The 24,648-nt window shown below is 40.8% G+C and overlaps 1 protein-coding gene across 2 annotated transcripts in view; it reads right to left on the reverse strand.

Annotated features, from left to right (window-relative positions):
* The window catches only part of rcan3 (regulator of calcineurin 3), a 57,704-nt gene extending 33,352 nt beyond the window's left edge, over positions 1 to 24,352 (reverse strand). Inside the window, exons 1-2 of one of the 2 annotated variants that reach the window (XM_036593540.1) lie at positions 24,199 to 24,352; positions 21,105 to 21,358 (exon numbers count right to left, since the gene is read on the reverse strand). In XM_036593540.1, coding sequence (XP_036449433.1) covers positions 21,105 to 21,308 — 204 coding nt within the window. In that variant the 5' untranslated portion in view covers positions 21,309 to 21,358; positions 24,199 to 24,352. Of the gene's footprint in view, positions 1 to 6,410; positions 6,502 to 21,104; positions 21,359 to 24,198 lie in introns of those variants that run through there. The other variant, XM_036593541.1, reaches the window with a different exon arrangement.
* Between the last annotated feature and the right edge of the window lie 296 nt (positions 24,353 to 24,648).

A 24,648-nucleotide genomic window follows, 5' to 3' on the forward strand; every position in this document is an offset into this window, starting at 1 on the left:
TCAAGTAAACGTCACCGTTCTGCTTTGGTTTTGGCGCCAAACTGACCCTAGAACAGAGGCTGGATGTACGGTTTCTTCTCAAGCCGTAATCTGTGCAAAACTTCCTTATATTAGCCTCAAAACACCCTCTCAGGACACCCATGTGCCCTGTCCTTGATCGTGGTTCCGATTAAATCACAAAATGGGTCAAGTATACTCATCTTCAATCTACCAGCAGAATAATTTCCTCTGTGTGCTAAAAACATTTGGCTCGCGTTAAAATCTGCAGCCCAACCCATAATTAACGACAAGCAAGAACGAAAAATATAACTATTTTGGTGCATATTGTTCATATTCATCTTTCACATTTAGTTGTTTTCAGTTTAACTACGTTGTGCTTTCCTTATTTCAATAATATTTCTATAATTCAAAATAGGGAAATGGGTCATTCTCCGTTTTTCTACTGCAGGATTAGAAACGGAAAGCCAATTAACGAAAGGTACACAGGCTGCTCGGCATGTATGGCTACATAAAAAAAATTAACATCCAGTTTATTCCACTGCTGCAGTCGACGGGAAAAGTTGGGAAAATTTAACTATTGACAGAGCATTCTGCTCACCACTGCGGTCTGTGGACCATTACCACTTGCGTTGGCAGAACATTCTGTTGCGGCTCTACCGCACCAGTGTGAACGCAGCATAAAGCACTGCTGCTCGTCTCACTCTGACTGGACTCATGTGGTCCTCGTTGTCATGGATACATACATGGTATTATACATCGACAATAAGTGGTTTTTAATTTTTTAACAGATGCACACTATTTCGGATCAGATTACTTGTAGTGTGCATATAAACTTTTTCACCAGATTGTTGAGTAGAGTGTGAACACAAACAGTTCAGTCTTAATCAGCAATGAATTCAATCAGATTGGGGAAAATCTTTGCATGTAAACACAGACACTGTCAGTACTGAACAATTTGGAAAAAATATCAAACTGCTAATTTTTCTGACCAATAATGCGATTTAAATGTGATTGTGTTCTATAAATGAAGCTCCAGGCCCTTTTTTGCCAAGAAGCCCAAGTAAACATTTTGAGGTTTTTAATGCTGAATGCAGAACGCCAGGCTGCCAGTTAACCAGCTCTCTGTTATTAGGCTAAACTTTCCCACTTACTATTATTATTATTATTATTATTATAACTTATAACAACATTCAACAATGAGTGCAAACAATCCAATCATAATCATATTTCTGCAGTTATCTGATTATTCAAATGGTCGTGTAAACAGCACACTCCGATTTCTTAGAACGGAGTAAGGTCTAGAAATCCGATTAAGAAATCTGATAAAGAGGCTGGATTTTAGCCCAGTAATCAGATTTCTCTTACTCTTTTTTCTTTCGGACTTCTCAGTCTGCACATGCGTGAAAACAGAGGTACCTGAAATAGTTTGAGTTTTACGTTACATTTACGTCACGTCTTCCTCTGTGAGTTTATTGGCTGGTTGTAAAGCAAAAACCTGAATACTGCCTGACACATGTAGACCCGGAGTTTCCTCATTATCTGATTACTCAAGTGCATATACACATGTTGATCAGATTAATGACAAAATCTTATTTTCTGCAGTTATCGGATTATGACGTGCATGTAAATGCACTAAATGTACGATTTTGTTAAAACTGCAGCACTCTTTGAAACTGTGTCTGTCCACCTGAAAACAATCATTCAGCCCTGATCCCACGACTGCGTCTGAGATACGAGATTTTCTCCCGACAGCAGTGATACAGAACCAGGATTATTTCGACTACAGGCCTGACTGTATATGTAAAACTATATAATTTACACTGGAGTCCAGCAGCAGCACCATCACTATCTCTCTGTTTCTCTCTCCTTTACTCTTCTGTCTCTCTCCTTTATTCTTCTCTCCTCCCTCTTTCTTACATCTTTCCTCCTTTCTTTCGTTCTTTTGCTCTTTCTCCTCTCTCATTCCTTCATCTTTCTCTCCTCCTCAGTTAAATTCTTTTGCTCTATCTCCTCTCTCCTTTCTTCATCTTTCTCTCCTCCTGTTTCTTTCTCTCCCCCACTTTCGTTCTTTTGCTGTTTCTGTTTCTCTCTCCCTTCCTTTCTTTTCCCATCTTTCTGTTTCATTCTCATTCTATTTTTCTCTCTCTCCTTTTCTTTCTCCCCCCCTTTCATTCTTTTGCTCTCTATCTCTCTCATCTCCTCTCTTGCCTCCATCTTTCTCTCCTCCTTTCTTTCTCTTCCTTAATCTCTCTCCCTTTCTTTCCCCATCTTTCTCTATTTCAGTTTCTCTCCTCTCTTTTATTCTCTTTCTCTCTATCTCAATTCTCCTTCATGTTCTAATGCTTTCTCACTCTCCCTCTCTCACTTTTCTCTCTCTCTCTCTCCACCCCCAAACCGTTGAGTCCAGCTGAATAAACTGAATAAATATAAATATAAAGTGGAGCAGATGAGGGCTGTGATGAGAGAAGCTCGGCTACAGTCCACTCAGTCCACTCAGTCTGTTGTCCCTTTCTTTCTTTCTGTCTATCCTTCTCCGTCCATCTGACTGTCTTAGCCCCTGAACGACCACTAAAATATGAGCCAAAACAAAAATAATGACCACTGACCACAGCAACGGCACAAACAAAAAGGTTTAACAGGACACAGGAGAGATGCTGTAGGTGATCAGGGATCACAGTTAAGTATGTCAGGGGATGCAAGGGTTGATGGGAATTGTAGTCCATAAAGACCATAAACCAGTCAGTCATGTGGAAATACACTTAAACGATAAATTCCACCCGGTTCTCCTCCTCGTACCCCAAAAATGTAGTCCATCAGCCAAGAGATGTTTTGCTTCTTTAGTTTTAGCACTGGGACTACGCGGATAATGTAGCTAAGAAGTGTTGCAACCTTACACCGTCCATTTTATCAGCTCCACTGACCATATAGTTTCACTTTGTAGTTCTACAGTTACAGACTGTAGTCCATTTGTTTCTCTGCATACTTTGTCACCCTGTTCTTTAATAGACAGGACCCCCACAGAGCAGGATCATTCTCAGCACTGCAGTAACACTGACGTGGTGGTGGGGTGGTGGTGTGTTAGTGTGTTCAGACACAGCAGTGCTGCTGGAGTTTTAAACACTGTGTCCACTCACTGTCCACTCTATTAGACACTCCTACCTTGTCAGTCCACCTTGTAGATGTAAAGTCAGAGATGATAGCTCATCTGCTGCTGCACAGTTTGTGTTGGTCATCCTCTAGTCCTTCATCAGTGGTCACAGGACGCTGCTGGCTGGATGTTTTTGGTTCTCAGTCCAGCAGTGACACTGAGGTGTTTAAAAACTCCAGCAGCTCTGCTGTGTCTGATCCACTCGTACCAGCGCAACACACTAACACACCACCACCACGTCAGTGTTACTGCAGTGCTGAGAATGATCCACCACCCAAATAGTACCTGCTCTGTGGGGGTCCCGACAGTGTGTCATACAGCGTCAGAAACCACCCCATTAGAGATTACTGAACAACTCCACATGCTTTGAAGCATTTAGACATACAGTTAGCACCATGCTAACTGGTGGGGTATAAGCTACATTAGCACTGTAGCTCCAGCGCTAAAGCTAAGGGTGCAAACTTCAGACCCCAAACATGACTCGACACAGATCGACTACATTTAGGGTAAAAGTATGGAAGTCCAGAGAGGCCTTGAGCTGTTGCTATAATTTTCTGGAGTGTTATCTTGAGATAATGAGTTAATTATCCTGTGATCTCAAGATACTGACTTTGTTATCTTGAGATCACAAGATAATTAACATTATCTCGAGATAACAACTTTTGTTACCTCATGATAACAAGATAACTAACTCGTGTTGTTATTTTGAGGTAATAAGATAATGAACTTGTTATCTCAAGATAACAACTTTGTTGTCTCAAGATAACAAAATAACTAACTCATTATTTCAAGATAACTACAGAACCCTGCTGGTGACATCCTGCATAAATAAAAACAATATTTGACCACAACTTAGTAAGGCATGGGAACGGGATCCTAATGCGTGACCACGACTTAATTATCTCATTCCCATGCTTTACTAAGCTGTGGCCCCGCATTTTTATCTTGTTCCCATGTCTTACTAAGTCATGGCCACGCATTATTTTTATTTATATGGGATGTCACCCGCAGGGCTCAGTAGATACCAACTTTGCCATCTTAAGATAACAAGATAATTAACTTGTTATCTTGAGATAACAAGATAACTAACTCATTATTTCAAGATAATAACTTTATAGGATCTCGTTCCCATGCCTTACTAAGTTGTGGCCACGTATTAGGATCCCGTTCCCACGCTTTACTAAATCATGGACACACATTATTTTTATTTATATGGGATGTCACCAGCAGAGCTCAGTAGATACCAACTTTGCCATCTTAAGATAACAAGATAATTAACTTGTTATCTCGAGATAACAAGATAACTCATTATTTCAAGACAACAACTTTGTAGGATCTCATTCCCATGCCTTACTAAGTTGTGGCCACATATTAGGATCCCGTTCCCACGCCTTACTAAGTTGTGGTCATGTATTATTTTTATAATTAACTCATTATTTCAAGAAAACAATTTTGTTATCTCAAGATACCAATCCAGAAAATTATAACTACCTCATGGCCTCTCTGGACAACATAAAAGGGAGAACTGGGTACATTTGTTTTATGGCCAAACTATCACTTTAAAGGTCCCACAGCTGAATTGGGTGTTGTTTCAGCAAGTATCCTGGTTCTGCTGCAGGACACGCAGGCTGCGTCTGTCTGCCGCTGCAGTGCTACAGTTTCTGTGGTGCAATCAGAGGCAAAGAGTTCTGCCCAGAAACACTGACCCGAATACATTCGAGAGAAAGAGAGAGAGAGGGCGTGCGAGATAGAGAGAGAGGTATGTTTGTGAGAGAGCCAGCAGGTGTAATTTGTGTTTGTGTGTAAGGCAGAGAAACAAGGCTCGAGCGGTTCATGCACTAAAGCAAAGCCTGTGTCACAAACACACTCGCGAGCGAGCGTCACCCTGCGCCTCTGCCTCAGAAACACCTGCAGTGTGAAGGTGGAGTACAAGGTAGCTGCTGTGGAGGCTAAAAGGTGATTGGTCAGTGCATCTAAGCTGGGCACCAGCTCCTCTTCTGCATGAACCTGCCTCGTTTCTGCGTTTCCCTCAAACAGCCAATGGAGCAGCAGCCCATTTATTTCAGCTAGTTCAGTTCAGTCATGCAGCGGAATGGCAATGCAGGAACTGCGGCTCCATTCAGAAAAAAACACAGACGCATGAGACGTCACCAGCAGGAGCTCGAGCATGCAGAGAGAGAGAGAGAGAGAGAGAGAGAGAGAGAGAGAGAGAGAGAGAGAGAGAGAGAGAGGAGGGAAAGAGAATGAGAGAAAGGACAGATAAACAAAGGAGAGAGAGAGAGAGAGAGAGACAGAGAATAAGAAGAGAGGGAATGAGGGGTATAGAAAACAGAGAAAGCAAAAACATAAAAGGAGAGAGAGCAGGAAGAGAGAAAGGGAATGAGAGAAAAGAGATAAAGGAGAGAGAGAGAAAGGGAATGGGGGACAGAAAACGGAGAGAGGAAAAATAAACAGAGAGCAAAGGTAGGAAAGAGGAAGGAAGAGAGGGAGAAAAGGAAAAAGAAGGAAGAGAGAGATAGGAAAAGCAGAGCATAGAGAGAGAGCAAGGGAGAATAGCAAGATAGAGAGAGCGAGAGAGAGAGAGAGAGAGAGAGGGGGAATGGGAGAAGGGGAACAGAAAACAGAAAAGGAAAATAAACAGAAAGAGAGAGAGCAAAGGGAGAAAGAGAGAGAGAGAGAGAGAGAGAGAGAGAGAGAGAGAGAGGGAGAGAGAGAGAGAGAAGAAGGAAGAGAGAGATAGGAAAAGCAGAGCATAGAGAGAGAAAGGGTGAAAAGAGAAAAAGAGAGAGACAGAGAGAGGGAATGGGAGAAGGGGAACAGAAAACAGAAAAGGAAAATAAACAGAAAGAGAGAGAGAGCAAAGGGAGAGAGAGAGGGAGAGAGGAAGACAGAGAGGAAAGGCAGAGCAAAGAGAAAGGGAGAACAGAAAGAGAGAGAGAAGGAGAGGCAGAGAATACAGAGAGGGAATGGGAGAACAGAGAGAAAGAGAGAGAGACAGAGAGAGAGAGCGAGAGAGAATGGAAGATAGAGAGCGAGAGAGAGACAGAGAGAGAGAGAGAAGGGAAATTTATAGTGAGAGAGAAGGGAGGCAGAGAGACAGAGAGAGAGAGAAAGGGAAATTTATAGTGAGAGAGAAGGGAGACAGAGAGAGAGAGAGAGAGAGAGAATGATGCCCAAAAGAAAAATCATACCCACACAGACAGGGCGTGCGCGTGCAGTGTTGGCTGTTGTTGTTTGTTTGTTCTGAATGAACCTGCTGTACCTGCATCTTGTCGGACGTGAACACCTCGTTGTCCACATCGCAGGCGATGAGCGTCACCATCTCCAGTTTCATGTTTATGGATGGCATTCCCCTTACGCAGCCCGAGAAAAAGATAGATAGAAATAAAAAAGATAAACAAAGGAACTAGTTGTTTTTATTGCTGTTTATCTCGCGCGCTGTCTCTCTCTCCCGTTATTGCCGGTATGAGGCTGCTGTGCACGTGCTCCGGTGCTCAGTGTGCAGTAGCTGCGCTTCAAGCTGAATTAAACTCTCTCCGCCCGCCTCGCGCTCTCTGGAGCCTCTCTCCTCAACGCTGGGAGGCGTGGCCCAGCAAGGTGCTGCCGTCAACACGAGAAGGCGGGGTTCTGTATCGCCCTTCGCCAATCAGCGTGCCCTGCACGAGCACTGACGTTAGGAAAGCAGCGTTAGACCACGCCCACTCCCTATTCATCCCCGTTGTGCTGAAAGACTGCTGCAGTATGTCATAGAGGCGGTAGGGGACGCCCGAGAGAAAAACAGTCAAAATGAATGGGAAAGGCGCTACGAGGGTAAAGCTGTTAATTAAACACATTTCTGGTCAGGAAAACAGCAAGCTGAGAAAAAAAACGCGAGGATGTCAAATGTCAGAGCATGAATTTTAAAACGGGAATACGTTTTTGTTTTTCTTAAGTGGGTTTTGCTCAGTGTTTTTGTGGGTGGCCCACTTGTGGCTTTGCAGAGGGTTGGACAATGCAGGAAGCTAGCCAGGTAACAGCAATCTGAAGAACAGATTACGCTAAAGTCAGCGTCAGCAAATTACATGACTCTATGCTTCACTTCTTTGGAGTCCCGTTTCAAAACTTTTGTTAACATGCCTTCGCTCACTTCATCTCACCACTTGGATGTGTGCAACACTCACGTCACATGAGTGGCCACTCGTGGCAGGAGGAGAGGGAAAGTGAGGAGCAGATTAGTCAAACAGAATGCATTCGCCCTCGGCTAGGTTAGCCTCATTGAGCTAAACGGCTACGCAAAAAGACTTTTTTGAAAAGTCCGAACATAACGTACCTAAAATTTGCGACTATTTGCTTTAAGCTTTGCTTCAGAACCATGGTGTATTTCTTTATTTTTGTTATTGTTGGTCGTGTAGCTTTAGCATGCTAACTAGCAAGCTAGCAGAGTTAGTCATGTATATCCGATGGAGCGGTTTTCCACCTAAAGCCCAGCAAATTGAATGTTTTTGTTTTGAAATGTAGATTACAGATTATTATTCACATAAACAGCATTATTCTGGGGTTTGAAAATGAAAACGCATGAGTATGCAATGATTTCTGTTCAGGTTCTGCTGCCCAGTGTTCCTAATGTCCCTTGTTCCTCTGAGGCCTCATCTGACAAACTTCATTTGAGCTGATTAAGTACTGGAACGTACTTCCCTGTGAGGAAATGGCGAGGTAAAGTGGAGGAGGGCATTGAATTGGGCAGTGGGTTAGGGATGTAAACCCCTCACCACATTCTGGCCATGCCCAAAACTTCCTTTTTAAATAAAAATTAAATGTTCAACATGGAAATGCATTTTGGCATTGGCATATTATTTTAATCCACCAAAAGGCACTTAATAATTTGACCACAGTGGAAATATATGTTCCTGTGTTAAGAAAAGGAGAGAATTTCTTAAAAAAAAAAACAATTTTGCGCAAAAGTTTCAACATTTTTATCACAGTATTGGCTAATAGTGTCTCGCCTCCTGTGCTGGGATTGGCCAATAACTTAATATCCTGTCTCATGTACTAGGACTGGCTAGTAGTTCATAATCTGAAGCAGCCTTTATATAAAAAGAATATAGAAGTGATGATGCTAGAACCATTCAGGCTAAAATGTCCTTTGATAAAAAGCAGAAACTCTTTGGAAATCGAGCAGTTCAGAAATGAACAGGAGTCAAAGGAGATAAGTGCTACATCTCAATACAGTTAAATATGAATTTGTGAAAACTGGGTTTTTTTTAACTTCTTTACATAGATCAGCATCTGTCTGCACTAGGATTGGTCCATAATGTCCCATCTCCTGTGCTGTGATTGATTACTGATACCTTAGCATTCTGTCTCCTGCACTCTGATTGGCTAGTAGTTCATTGAAGAACACTAGTCAGGTGTTTCTGCTTGATAAACACAGAGAACCAAGGACCACTCTACAGAACCTTCATCACAGATTCATACAACTTTCACAAAACTCATTAAGCAGACATCCTATTAGCTTTTTCATTTAAGTGTGGTGGCTTAAACCAATTTGGCTAAATTTTGTTTCAATAAAATCCAAAAATCACTGTTCTTCTTCTTTAGAACCTTTACAGAACAATGTTTAGAATCCATTCAGATACAGCAAGCCTGACCTGAAGCACATCCTGCGGACGTTTCACTACAGTCTCAATGTGATATTGCCTAATAACCATAAAAATAGTGTGTTGATCATCTTAAGTGTAGTGTTTAATTTGGAATCCTCCTGAGGAGCACGTCTTGCATAACCTGTTATAATTCCCTACGGAGTCGTCTGGTTTCATAACTAAGACAATAAGCCTTGTCGCTGTCAGCCACCAGCAGGCAGACGACCATGTTGGAGCTCTAAATGATGTCATACTCTAACAGCACTAGACTACTGAGATAAATATGTCATAGGGAGCTAACTTCTAAACCTTCTACAGAAGCACAGGTCTAAAACCTCATTTCCAAAAAAGGTGGGACGCTGTGCAGAATGGAAATAAAAATAGAATGCAATGATATGCAAATCATGTAAACTATATCTTTAAAGGAAAACACTACAAAGACAACATATCAAATGTTGAAACTGAGAAATTTGATTGGTTTTTGAAAAATATATGCCCATTTTGAATTTGATGCCAACAACACGTTCCAAAAAAGTTGGGACGGGGGCATGTTTACCACTGTGTTTCATCACCCTCTTCTTTTAAGCATTTGGGAACTGAGGAAACCAACTGCTGTAGTGTTGAAAGTGGCATGTTTTCCTATTCTTGTTTGATATAGGATTTCCCATGCCATGTGCACTAATGCTCCCCCCGATACCATCATGAATCCTGGCTTTTGAACTGTGCACTGATAACAAGCTGAGTGGTCTTTAGCCCGGAGGACACAGTGTCCTTTATTTCCAAAAAGAATTTCAAATGTTGATTCATCAGACCAGGACACTTTTCCACTTCCCCTCAGTCCATTTTAAATGAGCTCGGGCCCGGAGAAGAAGAAACTGACATCACTCTAACGACATGTTCAAGGAAACCACCATCTCGTTCAAGCATTCTCTTCCAATTAGTGTATCCACAAAAAAACAAAACAAAACAAAAGAAACAATAAGCGCTTGGAAAATGGCTTTAACAATGATTTTTTTAGAGTTTTCATTGGATGGGCAGATGATTCCTCTGGGTGGGCAAGGCTTCTCTCAGTCCACCTGTAAACACATCCCTGCATGCTTCAGTCATAGAGACTAATATTGCTCATAACACTTTGCATGCAGACAGTCTAGAACAGGAGTCTTTAATTAAAATTCAATAAGATCCAGTTGGAGAAAATTTCTTCAAGCAAAGGTCCGGAACATCATAATGTCTAACTTGCATCATGATTCAGTGCCATATACTGTTTACTGAAGTAGCCTAGTAGTTACATCAACATCTTATGTAGTCAACGACTGAATGTCAAATCAAATAAAGTACAATTCAGTCATATTTCAACAATATTTATTGTCAGTTTTCTCTTTTTAGAGCACGACGTGAAATAACGTCCCTCTGACTCACTTTCTTCTCCGACTGCTGTTTCTCACCTCGTCCATCCCCTGTGTGTGCGTCACTCACTCGAGTCTCAGTGCTCATCATAATGCACAGGTCTGATTGGCTGAGTAGCGTCACGTGTGATATTTACAACATTGGTCTGTTCTGTGAGTTTCCCAGGCCGCTAAAGCGCTACCGTAAAGGCTAGAAAAGCTACGCTGATTAAAATAGGACCACCCTGTCAAAATTAAATATAGTTTATCGGTTATAGGTTGAGGTCCGCATAGGACAGCGTCCGGACCCGGACCACGGTCCGCCTGTTAGTGACCTCTGGTCTAGAACTACTCAAGCTAGAATAGAGTTTAAAAGCTAGAACAAAGCTTAAAAGCAAACTTGTGTGTAACGTTAGCCTGTAAGCCTGAAACATATGTACAGCTGAGAGCTACGTCTAGACATGTAGCTAGCTTGTCTAGTCCCTCTACCACCAGATCGTTACAGTGAATTAAGATTATAGGCTAAAAATGACAAACATAAATCATTAATCTTGGATCAGTGCTCACAGGCAACTTGATGGGCCCTCGTCTTTCTTTTGATGCATGTTTCAATCACGTAGGTTAATGTTACGTGTGAAACATGCATATTTCATGCATGTGCAACTCCATGTCAGTTTTAAATACTGCGCAAAAGTCTAAGAACACCCAGGAAAACTGTCTTCATCTGAGCAGTAAGAGTGATTTTGCTTGTAAAATCTCATTTCATTCAAGTTCATATTCATGACTTATTTATTATTTATTCTGTATTTATTCTGAGGATAGATGTAGCCAGTGCTTTCCTAACCACCAGGCCACTGCACTGAATAAAGATTACAGGCTAAAAAATAATTGATGTCATTAATCCTGGTTCTGCCTTGACAGGTAAATTGATGGGCCTCATCTTTGTTGTGATATACATGCTTCTGTCAGGTAAGCTTAAGCTACACATAAAGAATGTTGGCATATTTTATTCTTTTGCAATTCTGCAATTATGAAGAGCTTTAAATACTTCAAACGTGAATATGCAAGACTAATGTGGTCACTGTCCACAGAAAATCAAAGATATTCATTTTCATTACACCTGAAATGTTAATTTTATGTATACAACATAATTATGATGTATTTATCAAATGTTTATTACAATAAAAATAAATAAATACATTAGTAAAATAAAAAAGGATTAAAAAATAAATGTATCCATAAAAATGCCTAAAAGACGCAGCACAGCATTCACTGCCAGCTAAAATAAATGTATTTTTGTGGAAAAGGTGTTCATTATTACTGTTATTATCATTATTATTATTATTATTATTGTTGTTGTTGTTGTTGTTATTATTATTATGTTTGCAATTAGGGCTGATGATAAGTGTGCTGAAGCAAAAGCAGGGCAGTAAAAAAGGTCACAGCTTCCAGGCCTTTAGTACAGTCATGTTCCACAGAAAACACACTCACGCACACTTCTGGCTGAGATTCACAGCCAGGCCTCTAGTGAACCTGTGTAACATAGAGTGGGTGAATGTTCTGATTATGATTGAGCAATTCTAAAGAATTATAAATTCTAAAGAAATATATATAATAACTGCTGGTGATGACCGAAATGAAAATTCTTGACCGAAAGCAAAACCCAAAATCAGGACACACTCAGGAGAAGCATAAAAAACCTGATGATAAATTAAAAGTTTACAGAACATAAATGTACTAATATGATGACAGCATCACACTTTCCTCTCTGCTTCTGCTGTTTTGCTGTATTCTGCGTATCGAGTCATGTTTTTAGGTGCCATCAGTCTGCAGTGGAGACGTGAAAGGGCGTTTATGATGCTCCACATGAACAGAGATGATAAACCTCAGGTCTTATATTCCGTGTAGAAACCAGGAAATAGTTCCATTGACTGATATTTTCAGTATTGATCTGCTGGTCAAACCGGTCTGTGCTGCCCAGGCCAGGAGAGTGAAGAAACAAACAGTTAACATTAACATAACTGTAGTCTTAGATTATGACACTTCACTGTAGGTCTATTAATAGTGTTAATAGTGTTCCTGTGTGTGTGTGTGTGTGTGTGTATGTATGTGTGTGTGTGCGGGGGGGTTGGGGGGGGGCACGTTTGGGTAGTAGTGACAAAAGAGCTGCTTTGATGCATAAAACATATAAACATAATGTATATGTGTGTGTATATATATATATATATATACATACACATATTTATATATATGTAGTGTATATATATATATATATATATATATATATATATATATATATATACACGTACATAAAAACAAAATGCAATGATGTGCAAATCATTTAAAACCTGAAAATAGTACAGAGACAACGTATCAAATGTTGAAATTGAGAAATTTTATTGCTTTTTGAAAAATATTTGCCCATTTTGAATTTGATGGAAACAACGCGCTCCGCAAAAATTGGGACAGGGCAACAAAAGGCTGGTAAAGTTGTGTAATGTTAAAAAAAAACAACACCTGGTAGTTGATTGACAACAGGTCAATAACATGATTGTGTATAAAATGGCTGAGTCCTTTAGAAGTAAAGATGAGGAGGGGTTCATCACTCTGTGAAAGACTGCACAAGCAAATAGTGCAACAATTCAAGAATAACGTTTCTCAATGTAAAATAGCACATCATCTACGGTGCAAAATAACATTAAAAGATTCCGAGAATCTGGAGAAATCTCTGTACGCAAGGGACAACGCCAAAAACTGTATTTGCTGGCCGTGATCTTTGGGCCCTCAGTGCATTAAAAACAGACATGATGCTCTAGTGGAAATCACGGCATGGGCTCAGGAAAATTTCCGAAACCACTGTTTGTGAAAACAGTTCATCCCTGCATCCACAAATGCAAGTTAAAACTCGAAAAACTCAAAGAAGAAACCATCTATAAACAGGATCCAGAAATGCTGCCACCTTCTCTGGGCCCGAGCTCATTTAAAATGGACTGAGGGTGGAGAAGTGGAAAAGTGTCCTGTGGCCCAACAAATCAAAATTTGAAATTCTTTTTGAAAATCATGGACACTGTGTCTCCAGGCTAAAGACCACTCAGCTTGTTGTCAGTGCACAGTTCAAAATACAGTATTCATGATGGTATAGGGGTGCATTAATGCACATGGCATGGGTAATGTGCACATCTGTGAAGGCACCATTAATACTGAACGATATATACATGTCCTGGCAACATATGCTGCCATCCAGATGACGTCTTTTCTAGGGAAGGCCTTGCTTTTCTCAGCAAGACCATGTCAAACCACATTCTGCATGTATTACAACAGTATTGCTGCATATTAAAATAGTCTGTGTGCTAAACTGGCCTGCCTGCAGTCCAGACCTGTCACCACTATGAAATGAAAAACATGACAAAGGAGACCCGAACTGACGAGCAGCGGAAATCCTACATCAAACAAGAACGAGAAAACATATCACTTTCATAACTACAGCAGTCGGTCTCCTCAGTTCCCAAACGCTTATATAGTATTGTTAAAAGAAGAGGTAATGAAACACAGTGATAAACATTCCCCTGTCCCAACTTTTTTGGAACATGTTGTTGGCATCAAATTCAAAATGGGCATATATTTTTCAAACAACAATAAAATTTCTCAGTTTCAACAACTGATATGTTGTCTTCGTAGTATTTTCATTTAAAATTCTATTTTTATTTACGTTCTGCACAGCGTCCCAACTGTTTTGGAAATGTGGCTGTATGTATATGTACATATGTATGGACTTTTTTCAGTGTGTGTGCATGAGAGTGTGTGTGTGTGTATACAGACTGCCTCCGCACTACCTCACCAGCCCCCGACTTTACTGCAGCTGCAGCAAAGTAGGCCAAGATATTTATAGAACAGAGAGAGAGACAGAGAGAGAGAGAGATAAAAGAGTGAGACAGATGATGGGAGCAAGGAAAAAAGATAAAAAGAGGAGAGAGCAAGTGAAAGAGAAAAAGAAGAGAGCGAGAGAGAGAGCGAGAGAGAGAGAGAGAGAGAGAGAGAGAGAGAGAGAGAGTAGGGAGGGTCCAGGTGCAGAAGAATGCAGAGTGATGCAGCAAAAATTGAAAGAGAGAGAAGAGAGAGAGAGAGAGAGAGAGAGAGAGAGAGAGAAAGAGAGAATGAACATGGTGGACAGGCGTAATGGACAGACAAAGAATAAACAGAGAGAGGAATGAACAGAGACGGAGGATGAAAAGGAATCAGTTCCTATATCACACTAAACAAACAGGCTGCTGGAAGTAATGAAGCTCTGAGCTCTGAGTGAAGGAGAGACGGGAGAACAGTCGCTGTTGCCTTGGCGACTCAGAAACACTGCAGCATCTCCGTCTTCAATCAAATTACACATCAAACCACACAGAACAAATCAAATGTCCGCAATTTACTCCAGACATACTCAGCCATGCAGTCTGAAGTTTGCTGTTTTAGCTTTCGCACTGGAGCTACAAGGCTAATGTAGCTAACAAGTAATGGAAGCTTATAGCCCACCAGTTAGCATCATGTAAAAAAGGAGTTCACAAGCTGTTATTCTGTCTGCACACAGAGCAAATGACAAGACTACTGAACAAAAGGGTAAAGCACAGTTTATTATCTGCTTAGCTTGATGCTAAAATAACATTAGAAATCCCATTAAGATGCTAGCTAGCAGAAGTTAGCATTTCGCTAGCAGTAGTTATTGGATACAAGATGGCTACTTATAAAGCAAAATAAACCATTTCACCACACTCTTTAAAAAGATGGTTCTTCAAGGGTTCTTTAGTAAGGAAAATGGTTCTATATAGAACCATGAACACTCAAAAAACCCTTTGCATGATTAAAGGGTTCTTTGCATCATTAAAGCTTGCTTAAGAATGTGCTGTATATGGTTCTATATAAAACATCTTTTCAAAAGGGATTCCATAAAGCACCCAAAAGTGCGCTTCCATTGCTATGATGTCAAGATTGTGACAAAAGAAGAACCTCAAAAATGGTTCTATGTAGAACCATCTTCTTTGCATCATGAAAAGAAGAACCATATTTTTAAAGAGTGCAGGCTTGCTACAACAGAAGAACCCTTTTGGGTGCTATATAGAGCCGTTTCGAAATGGTTCTGTGTAGCACCATCTATAGCACATTCTCCATCAATCTGAAGAACCATTTAGCGATGCAAAGAATCCTTTAATCATGCAAAAGGTTCTTTGAGTGTTCATGGTTCTATATAGAACCATTTTCTTTACTAAAGAACCTTTGAAGAACTATCTTTTTAAAAAGTGCAGGCTTCCTACAACAGAAGAACCCTTTGGGTCCAGTACAGAACCCTTTTCAAAAAGGTTCTAGATAGAACCATCTACAGCACATTCTCCATCAATCTTAAGAACGCTTTTACGATGCAAAGAACCTTTTAATCATGCAAAGGGTTCTTTGCGTGTTTATGGTTCTATACAGAACCATTTTCTCTACTAAAGAACCTTTGAACAACCATCTTTTTAAAGAGTGCAGGCTTGCTCCAAAGAGACAGAGATAAAAAAGAGAGACGGAGATAAAAAAAGAGAGACAGAGAGGGAGAAACAGAGACAGATAAGAAAGAAGAGGGCAAAAGAGAGAAGAGGGTCAGAGATCCTAATGAAACTCTACAGAATCAAGGCCAGACGCACTTCATCAAACATGGAGAGAGAGAGTAGAGCCGCAATGTAAACAAACTCCCATCTTCTCTTTCTCTCTCACTCTCTCTCCTGTCTCTTTCTTTTTCTCTCTCTCTCTCTCTCCTGTTTCTCTTTCTTTCTCTATCTCCTCTGTCTCTCTCACACACAGAGTGAACATGAAATACAGTTGAAATAGGGAGAAAGAGGAAAGAGAGAGTGAGGGAGAGAAAGGAAATTATATATGGAGAAACAGGGAGAGAGAGAGAGAAGGAGAGATTGAGGAGAGGAGTAGTGAGAGAAGGAGTTAGAGAATGAGAGAAAGGGGAGCGGGGAATGAGAAGGACAGAAAGAAAGGGAGAGGCAGAGAAAGAGAGAAAGTCAGTGAGAGAAAAGGGAACAGGGAACAAGGAATGAGAAAGAAAAAAAGAAAGGGAGAGAGAGAGAGAGGGAGAGAGAGAGAGAGAGAGAGAGAGGGAGAGAGGGAGAGAGAGAGAGCTGTACTAAAAATAGCTCCTAAAGCTGAGATAAAATGCTAAAGCGTGAAGAGCAGATTTAAAGACAGTCTTATTCTGAATAAAGAGATCAAACATTAATCAAATGAAACACTGGAGTGTGTATTTCTGTCCATCAGGAGGGACAGTGTGTGTGTGTGTGTGTGTGTGTGTGTGTTAATCCTTCGTTAGAGAACCAAAATAACTCTTGTCTGCAATGCAGCATGGGTCACAGGTACAAAAGCATTGTGGGTAACTTGTAGCCCTCGTGTGCTACATCTCTGCCCCCTCAGGACAATCAGCCAAAAATAACACACACACTCACCAGGGCGGCAGATATGGCTGTGGACAGTAGGTCAGAGACCTGTTTGTGTTGTCATGGATACCGTGTGACCTGAAAGGTCAGTGGTTCTCCGCTTGAAGCTCTAAAAGAGCATCAGTTTAGCAAGAAGCTAAAAACCTGTACAGACAAGCAGGACTCGAAGGCCTCTACGCTACAAGAAAATGATCAGGAGCGATTTAATAGTGAGTTCTTTTAAACCTTTTTTTAATGAAACAAACTCACTGCAGCATCTTTAGGGGAATTCCACCAATTTTTCAAAATTTATTCAAAATTCAGTCAGTGAGATGCAAATGTGAGATTCAGAATGTTTGGTGTGAAATGGTTCAGATTTCTTTACAGTGGTGGTGATAGTAACCAGGGGTCGCCATGACTACAACACAAATATAGACAGTTTATTTACTATCCAAAACCACCGGTGAACCTACACGTGTCTTCTGAATTTTATATGGAATGTTGATGATGGTAAAATAGTAAACAAATAGTAAGTTTTCTTATTTTTGAGTTTACTATTTTGCCTCACAGCGCCCTGCATATTATGTATCCCTCCACCATGAATGGAGTTTAAGGCCAAAATCTTCTCAAAACTGTCATAAAACAATGTCTCAGTTGTCAGGCAGTGAATTCATAACCATTTCATGTAATAACTTTCTGTGAGGGAGCTTTTAGAGGTGGACGTCTGGTTCCTATCACCACCACTGTGAACAATTCTGACTCTGTTAGAATTGCTCTGCTAGAAGTTTCTCTAGAACAGAGCATTTCACACCAAACCACTCTGAATGACTCTGTTTACACCTTAACCACTTAATTATGTGAAATAATAAAGTGCGATTTCCCTTTAACCTGAAAAAAATAGCAACACATAACACCATATTAGGAATTACCACTTTGAATTTGTGTGTATTCATTCTCAGCAGTCGGTACCCTGCAGCTTCCTGGTTTTTATTTGTGCTTATGAGTGCTAAAGAGACTCTGAGCCGAACTTCAGTGGTTCTCTAACTCTCTAATGTTTGACTCAATGCAACTCACTTACTCACTCAGTTGTATCAGTAAGGTGAGGCAGTCTCTGCCAAGTTCCATTAAAAATAGACTCAATCTCAACTGGTGATGCTACAGCCATCCGTGGCCGGAAGTCCAAGAGAGCACAACTGGCCTCACTGGGTGGGCTAGGATGGCACCCCCTCTCCCCCATCACTCAACGAGACGCTAGTCAGCGCAGGCGTCTGTTAGCTGATGTAACAGATCTGGCGGTTGGCACCTTCCTTTGAGCGTGTTCAGCTGTCCAATGATGTTGTGTTAGCGGCAGCTCAAAAAGATGCGGCGATGCTTCACAGTTCTCAGAGGAAGCCTGTGCTAGCCTTCACCCTCCTAGCGCTGGTGGTATCGTGGGATTGGAGGGGTCCCGACTAATGGGTGGAAGAAGAAGTGCTGCTCTCTGCCTCAGTGACTGTGGCTGCCTCTTGAGCTAACAGTGTGCATTTTACAGGTTAGCTGCTGGGCTGAGGCTGAACTTCATTTGGTCATGATCACAGAAACACTCAGTTACATTAGCTGTTTTTAAAAAAATGACTTACTTGCTGCATTCAATCAAATCCTGTGCTTGTTCTTCAGCTTGTGCTAATGAAGCTAATCGCTAATTAGCTAGCTAGCTTACATTACTACAACATTTTAACTGTTTGGCACTTTAGGCTCACCTGTTTTCTCACCTGCTTTTTGCATTCTCTCTCTTTCTCTCCACTCCTCGGGTTTCAGAAATCCTGATTTTGGTTTAATTTTAACCAGGTCAGAACTGGAACAGCTGCTAACTGCTCCCGATAGCCAACAACGTCCAAGTTACATGAATGAAGGAAACAACAGGCAGACAAGTAGAACTCATAATGGAAGATGCAGCGTCATGTTATTAAATGTACTATAAAATTTCTATAATAACAGAGAGAATCAGAATTAAAAAACAAAATCAATTTATTTCCCAGGCTTTTGGAGTGCCCCTCATTCAAAGAGGGCTCTGGTTAGTCAGGTCCATCAATACTCTTGGTCCGACACCCCCGCTCATACTGAAACAGGAAGGTGAAATGGAGGATATTCCAGTCCTTTCATTAATTTTCTCATTCCATCTTATTTACACTGAGGGATCAAGTTCAGACATTTAAACTTTGGCTTAAACACATATTTTCCATGTTTGGGTAACTTTTGTTTTTTAACTTTGCATGTTGGGGCTTTACTATAAAAGTAAAGTAAACATTTGAATCCTGAAGTAAACATTTGAATTAAAATCCTGTCTTGGCCTGATAGCGAGGGCAGAATACAGTCCAGTTAGAGAGAATCTAAACTACTTTAGTAAGAAAAAAGAAAGAAGCAACATCACAGGAACAGCAACATTCCAGCTACTGTGTATGAAAAGCTAAAGTCACGTGCAAAGATTTAAAAATTAATACCAAATGCAGGAACGTTCTGGGTCCAAAATAAATGCCTCAGTGACCCGTGAGGTCAGAAACAAACGCAGCAGTGAGCGTCTCCCCGCATCACAGATAAGGAAATGGACACTGTCCCTTTCACTTCTATAAAAAAACGCCTCTAATGCAGTGAAGTAAAAGCACTTTTCACCGTCTCACTCTCTCTGGGTCACTGTTACGGCTCGCAGTAAAAGCTGAGGAAAGTTTGGGGAGTGTTTGTGTCCTCCTGCAGGGCGGAGAGATGGAGAGATGAAGGGATGGAGGAGTGGAGGGATGGAAGGATGATGAATGTAGGTTACGCTGTTCCTCTTTTCCTCTGCCTCCATTAGCCGGCAGGATACCGCATTTAAAATATACGCCTTAGAGGTAAAGATGTCTAGCATGAACCTATACGCCCTGGGCAGTGTAAGTGTGTGTGTGTATGTGTGTGTGTGTGTGTGTGTGTGTGTGTTTGTACATTATCAGGACAAAAAGTCCCGCCTTTGTAGGAAACCCAGTGAAAAACAGGGACCAGCTACATAATCCTGACTTTGTAAAGTACATTTTACAAAAGCTTTACAACTGAAAAAACAAAAACATTTTTTGGCCTCTGAGATGAATATTAGGGTTAGATTTACAAAATTCCTATTATGTAAATATTATGGGACATATTATTATCACATATTGTTTCCGTCGGAACAAAATCTCTTTATCTCCATTTTGACTGTTTTTCTATCTTTTTACATAGTTTAAAAAAAAAATGCCAGCTGCCATATATAATGTATCACAATTTTATGACAAGCAGGCCAACAGAAATGATCCAAAATAATGTAAAAAATTCATTATATTAATCTTTACTTACACTGAAAGTTCACAGTGCAAATTATTTCCTAAAGTGACTTTTAAGTCTTTACTAAAGTCTTAACAACATTATTAATACATGTAGACACTTATTAATACATAACGACACATATAGGCACTTGCACAATGCATATCGCTGCTGTCCAAAGAAAACCTCATACCTCCATTTTTGTTGTTTTTCAGTTTTTGACATAAATTAAAAATGCCTGTTGCTCTTTACATTGTGTGTAAATTTCATGAAGAATGAAAATGACCTGGCAAAAAATCCAGTTCCACTGACTTTCTTTAAAAGTAAAGTAGGTTTTTCCCTGTCCTGTAAAGTTATCATTTTGGAGACACAAGGTTTTCTTCTGACAGCATATATATTGTTTCTCTGTTTTTGGTTTATTTTAATTTGAAAACTACAGTTACCGTTTGCATTGTGTTAAAATTTCAGAACAGATCTTTTGGGGCATATTATTATTACATATAAATACATACAGATACTTCTATATATGTAAAACACATATGGGGCCTATTATCATTACTTGTGATGACTCCATGTCCTGACATTTTATAAAAACAAACCTGTGTGTGTGTGTGTGTGTTTTGGGAACAGGCCTAATTTCACACCAACTCTCCAGCACACAGATGTCCCAAGAGCAGAAAATGATGTCTGTTATCAAAGAACACAAGCAAGAGCAAAAGAAGTACTAGCACATTCGCCATTAGAGCCAAAATAAGACTATTAAACCGCAGCTGATTTTGGGTAATAGCTACAGTGTCTGTGTTTAATAAGCCAGATACAGTGAAAGAGAAAGGGAGGAGACCTGCAGACAGAGAGGCAAAGAACAAGAAAGAGAGAGCAACAAAAAGAGAAAAGCAAAATGAGAAAAATATAGAAAAAAAGAGAGACAAAGATAAATTGCCAGAAAAAGCATGTGACAGTAATAGAAAGAGTTCCTTGTCATCTCTGTATGACTATTTTCCAGCCTCTCTTTATCCCTTATAATTGAACTGGCTGTTTATGTTACTGTGTCTTTAAGACGGATATATGTAAATGAGCTCTGTTCTGATTGGATACCCTGTATTGTGTCAAAAAGCAGTCCAGGCTGAAACACTGCTTATCTCTTCAGTGTGAATGGGCGGAGCTGAACAGCCATAAGCTCGAAAAGGTGGATATGAGCCGCACTCACCCGCTGTCTGTCCTCCTCGAACACGGCCTCGTGGACGCTGCAGGCGAACAGTGCGGTGGGCAGGTCACTTAAGTCCATCATCTCTTCCGACTCTTCATCATTCTCCCCAAACACCATCTCCTCTCCATCCTCCTCTTCCTCAGGGTCACTGCTGAGGGCCTCCGAGCCGTTACTGAGCCACTTCCCCCCTGCACGCATCATCATCCACCTGCCCCGCCCAGCAGGGGGCGCCACTGTCAATACAGCTCAGCTTTCTACACAGGAGGAAGGGGGAGAGTCCAGAGAGGAGAGGGGGGGGAGAGCAGAGAGGAGAAGAAAAGAGAAGAGAAGAGAAGAGAAGAGAAGAGAAGAGAAGAGAAGAGAAATGAGGAAAGAGAAGAGAAGAGAAGAGAAGACGAGAAAAGTAAAAGGAGGAAAGAAGAGAAACTTTTAAAGCAATAGTTTAAAGAGATCCTTACACTGGAAATACTAGGCTAATACACCTAACACACAGTGGAAGCTTATACCCCACCAATTTGCCTGGTGCTGACTGTATTCTATTTTACTACAATTATTCTATTATGATACTGTCATTTAAAAAACGGACAAACATTCACTGCACAGCTAAACACAGACTGAAGCTTGAATTTAGTCTGGATTTTAGCCCATTTTCATAGACCCAGAGCTATCGCTTTAAACTTTCCTAAAGCATACGGGCCTGGGTTAAGAGGATCCTCTATTTTATGGTGATGGACACAGAGCTGATCTTAGATCAGTATGTCTACTGATATCCTTTAGGCTAAAAGGCTAAAAAAGAGCTGAATCAGGTGCAGCAGAGCAGAGAAAATGCTCCTTCTGGAGATAAATCAGGTTTGTTAGAGCAGGAAAACATGAACCTGTGCAGTGCAAGTGGACCACATCACTGGAGCTGGACAGCAGTGGCCTAGTTCAGAGTTCAGAGCCTGAACGCTACCGCCATCTAGTGTTTAAGAACTGAAGACCATGAGCTGTCACTCAAACATTTTCAGCAAAGTTTCTTTAACAACTAAATAGCAGCGGACGGTATGGCGAAAAGAATTCAGAATAATTTAAAGCCCTTTGATTTTCAGGAAAACTAGGATCTCTAACAACAAATATATATATATATATATATATATATATATATATATATGTATATATATGTACTTTGTTAGCCCCCTTTTACCCTGTTCTTCAGTGGTCGGGACCCCCCATGGACCCTCACAGAGCAGGTATTATTTGGGTGGTGGATCATTCTCAGCACTGCAGTAACACTGATGTGGTGGTGTGTTAGTGTATGTTGCGCTGGTCTTTGTGGATCAGACACAGCAGAGCTGCTGGAGTTTTTAAACACCTCAGTGTCACTGCTGGACTGAGAACCAAAACATCCAGCCAACAGCGTCCTGTAGGCAGCGTCCTGTGACCACTGATGAAGGACTAGAGGATGACCAACACAAACTGTGCAGCAGCAGATGAGCTATCATCTCTGACTTTACATCTACAAGGTGGACTGACAAGGTAGGAGTCTCTAATAGAGGGGACCGTGAGTGGACACAGTGTTTAAAAACTCCAGCAGCACTGCTGTGTCTGATCCACTCGTACCAGCACAACACACACTAACACACCACCACCACGTCAGTGTTACTGCAGTACTGAGAATGACCCAAAATCCAAATAGTACCTGCTCTGTGAGGGTACATGGGGGTCCTGACCACTGAAGAACAGGGTAAAAGGGGGCTAACAAAGTATGCAGAGAAACAGATGGACTACAGTCTGTAATTGTAGAACTACAAAGTGCACCTATAGAGTAAGTGGAGCTGATAAAATGGACAATGAGCGTAGAAACAAGGTCATAATGTTATGCCTGATCGGTGTATATATAGATAAAGCCCTTTAAGATAGACTTAAGATGTTTTTTTTACTTTTCACAGCACTCCTTAAATTCTAAAATCTTAAACTGCCCATCACAACTTTTTTGGAACATACTGCAGGCGTCAGTTTCAGAGTGACAGTATATTTGCGAAAAACAAAGAAGTTGACATGGAAAAATTATTAGCATTACAAGGCCTTTCAGGATAACTATAAGCCTTTTAGAATAACGATAAGGTCTTTCAGGATAACTACAAGATCTTTCACAGTAACTTCAAGGCTCTTTAGGATTACTAAAAGAGCTTCCACGACAACTACAAGCACTTCAGGACAGCTAGAAGCCCTTTCAGGACAACCATAGGCCTTTCAGGATCAGCCAACTGCCTTTCAGGAAAACTATCAAACCCCTCTTCGAACTTTAAATCCTTTTAGGATAACTACAAGGGCTTTCAGTTTGTCTTTTAGGATATAAAAATAAAGGCTTTTGGAATAACCATAAAGCTTTGCCCCACTGAACTATCTACAGCCTGTTTATTGTTGAACTCCTTTTCCCATGAGCCTTTTGGACAGGCCCAGCTTGTTAAATCCCTTTGGCCAAACACAGTTCAAAGCAGTAAGGGCCTGTTACATATAACATCGGTGTGAAAGAAGAGAACAACACACATTCTGTTTGTTGCAGAGAAAATAGTTACATTCATTCATTTTATGCAGCTTTAAATTAAACGTCTGAATGAAGCCAACATGTGCAACAACGCCATCTAGCGGCCAACAGGCAATAACGTTACTTAACTAGCAATGTGGTCTTATTATAGAAAACAGTGCTTTACTTCGTCAGAAAATGACCTGGTGTATGCATATATGCATAAACTAGTGATTTAATATGTGATATTTGCTGTATTAAACGTTATATTTGTGTTTACACAGCGCAACTATTAGAGAAACAAGCGGAGGAATTAATCTATAGAGGCTTCACTGCAGTTTTCACCTTATGAAATAAAAATGCTGATAAAAGGTCGTTTTAGCCATACTTTTTTACAGAAAGTCGCTTTGAAAAAACAGAGACTGAAGTTGGCTTCTTCTTCGAATTTCCCGTTCCACCTTAAATGATGCAGCAGTTACATTCTGGCGCCCGAGCGCCTGATTGTAACTGCTGCACCATTTAAGGTGGAACGGAAAATTCGAAGAAGAAGCTGGCGAATAAGAAGAAAACTTAATAACCTGACATTACCGTAGTTTCCGCGGAGTCAGAAGTGAAATCCCCCCGCTGGACAGGTCAGCTCTCCCTCAGACTGTCCGAATCTGAACCTGAACCTCAGTCCGAGCCTGAGCTGCCTGTCAGCCGTCCATCTTTCAGCTCAGATAGTCAGAGAGGATTCAGCAGCTCTGTGTTCACCGGCCGCGAGTAGCGACCAATCAAAGGCGAAGCTGTCATTGCGCCAGCCAATGGGGTTCGAGATTGCGGGACCGTTCTACTATTCCAGCCAATGGCGTTGGAGTAAACATACGCGCCCTGTGTGGTGAAAGCGTGAGCGATCTGAACAGAAGCACTACAAACTGAAGGTTTATAACTTAGAGACGAATTTAAACGATTTTCCAAAAGCGTAATTCTGTTATTGAGATGTAAACAGAGTCGTTTAAAGTGGTTTGGTGTGAAATGGTTAATTAACCAGCTGAAAAG

Source organism: Colossoma macropomum, unplaced genomic scaffold, assembly GCF_904425465.1.
Source record: "Colossoma macropomum unplaced genomic scaffold, Colossoma_macropomum, whole genome shotgun sequence".
In the NCBI taxonomy this organism is placed as follows: Eukaryota; Metazoa; Chordata; class Actinopteri; order Characiformes; family Serrasalmidae; genus Colossoma; species Colossoma macropomum.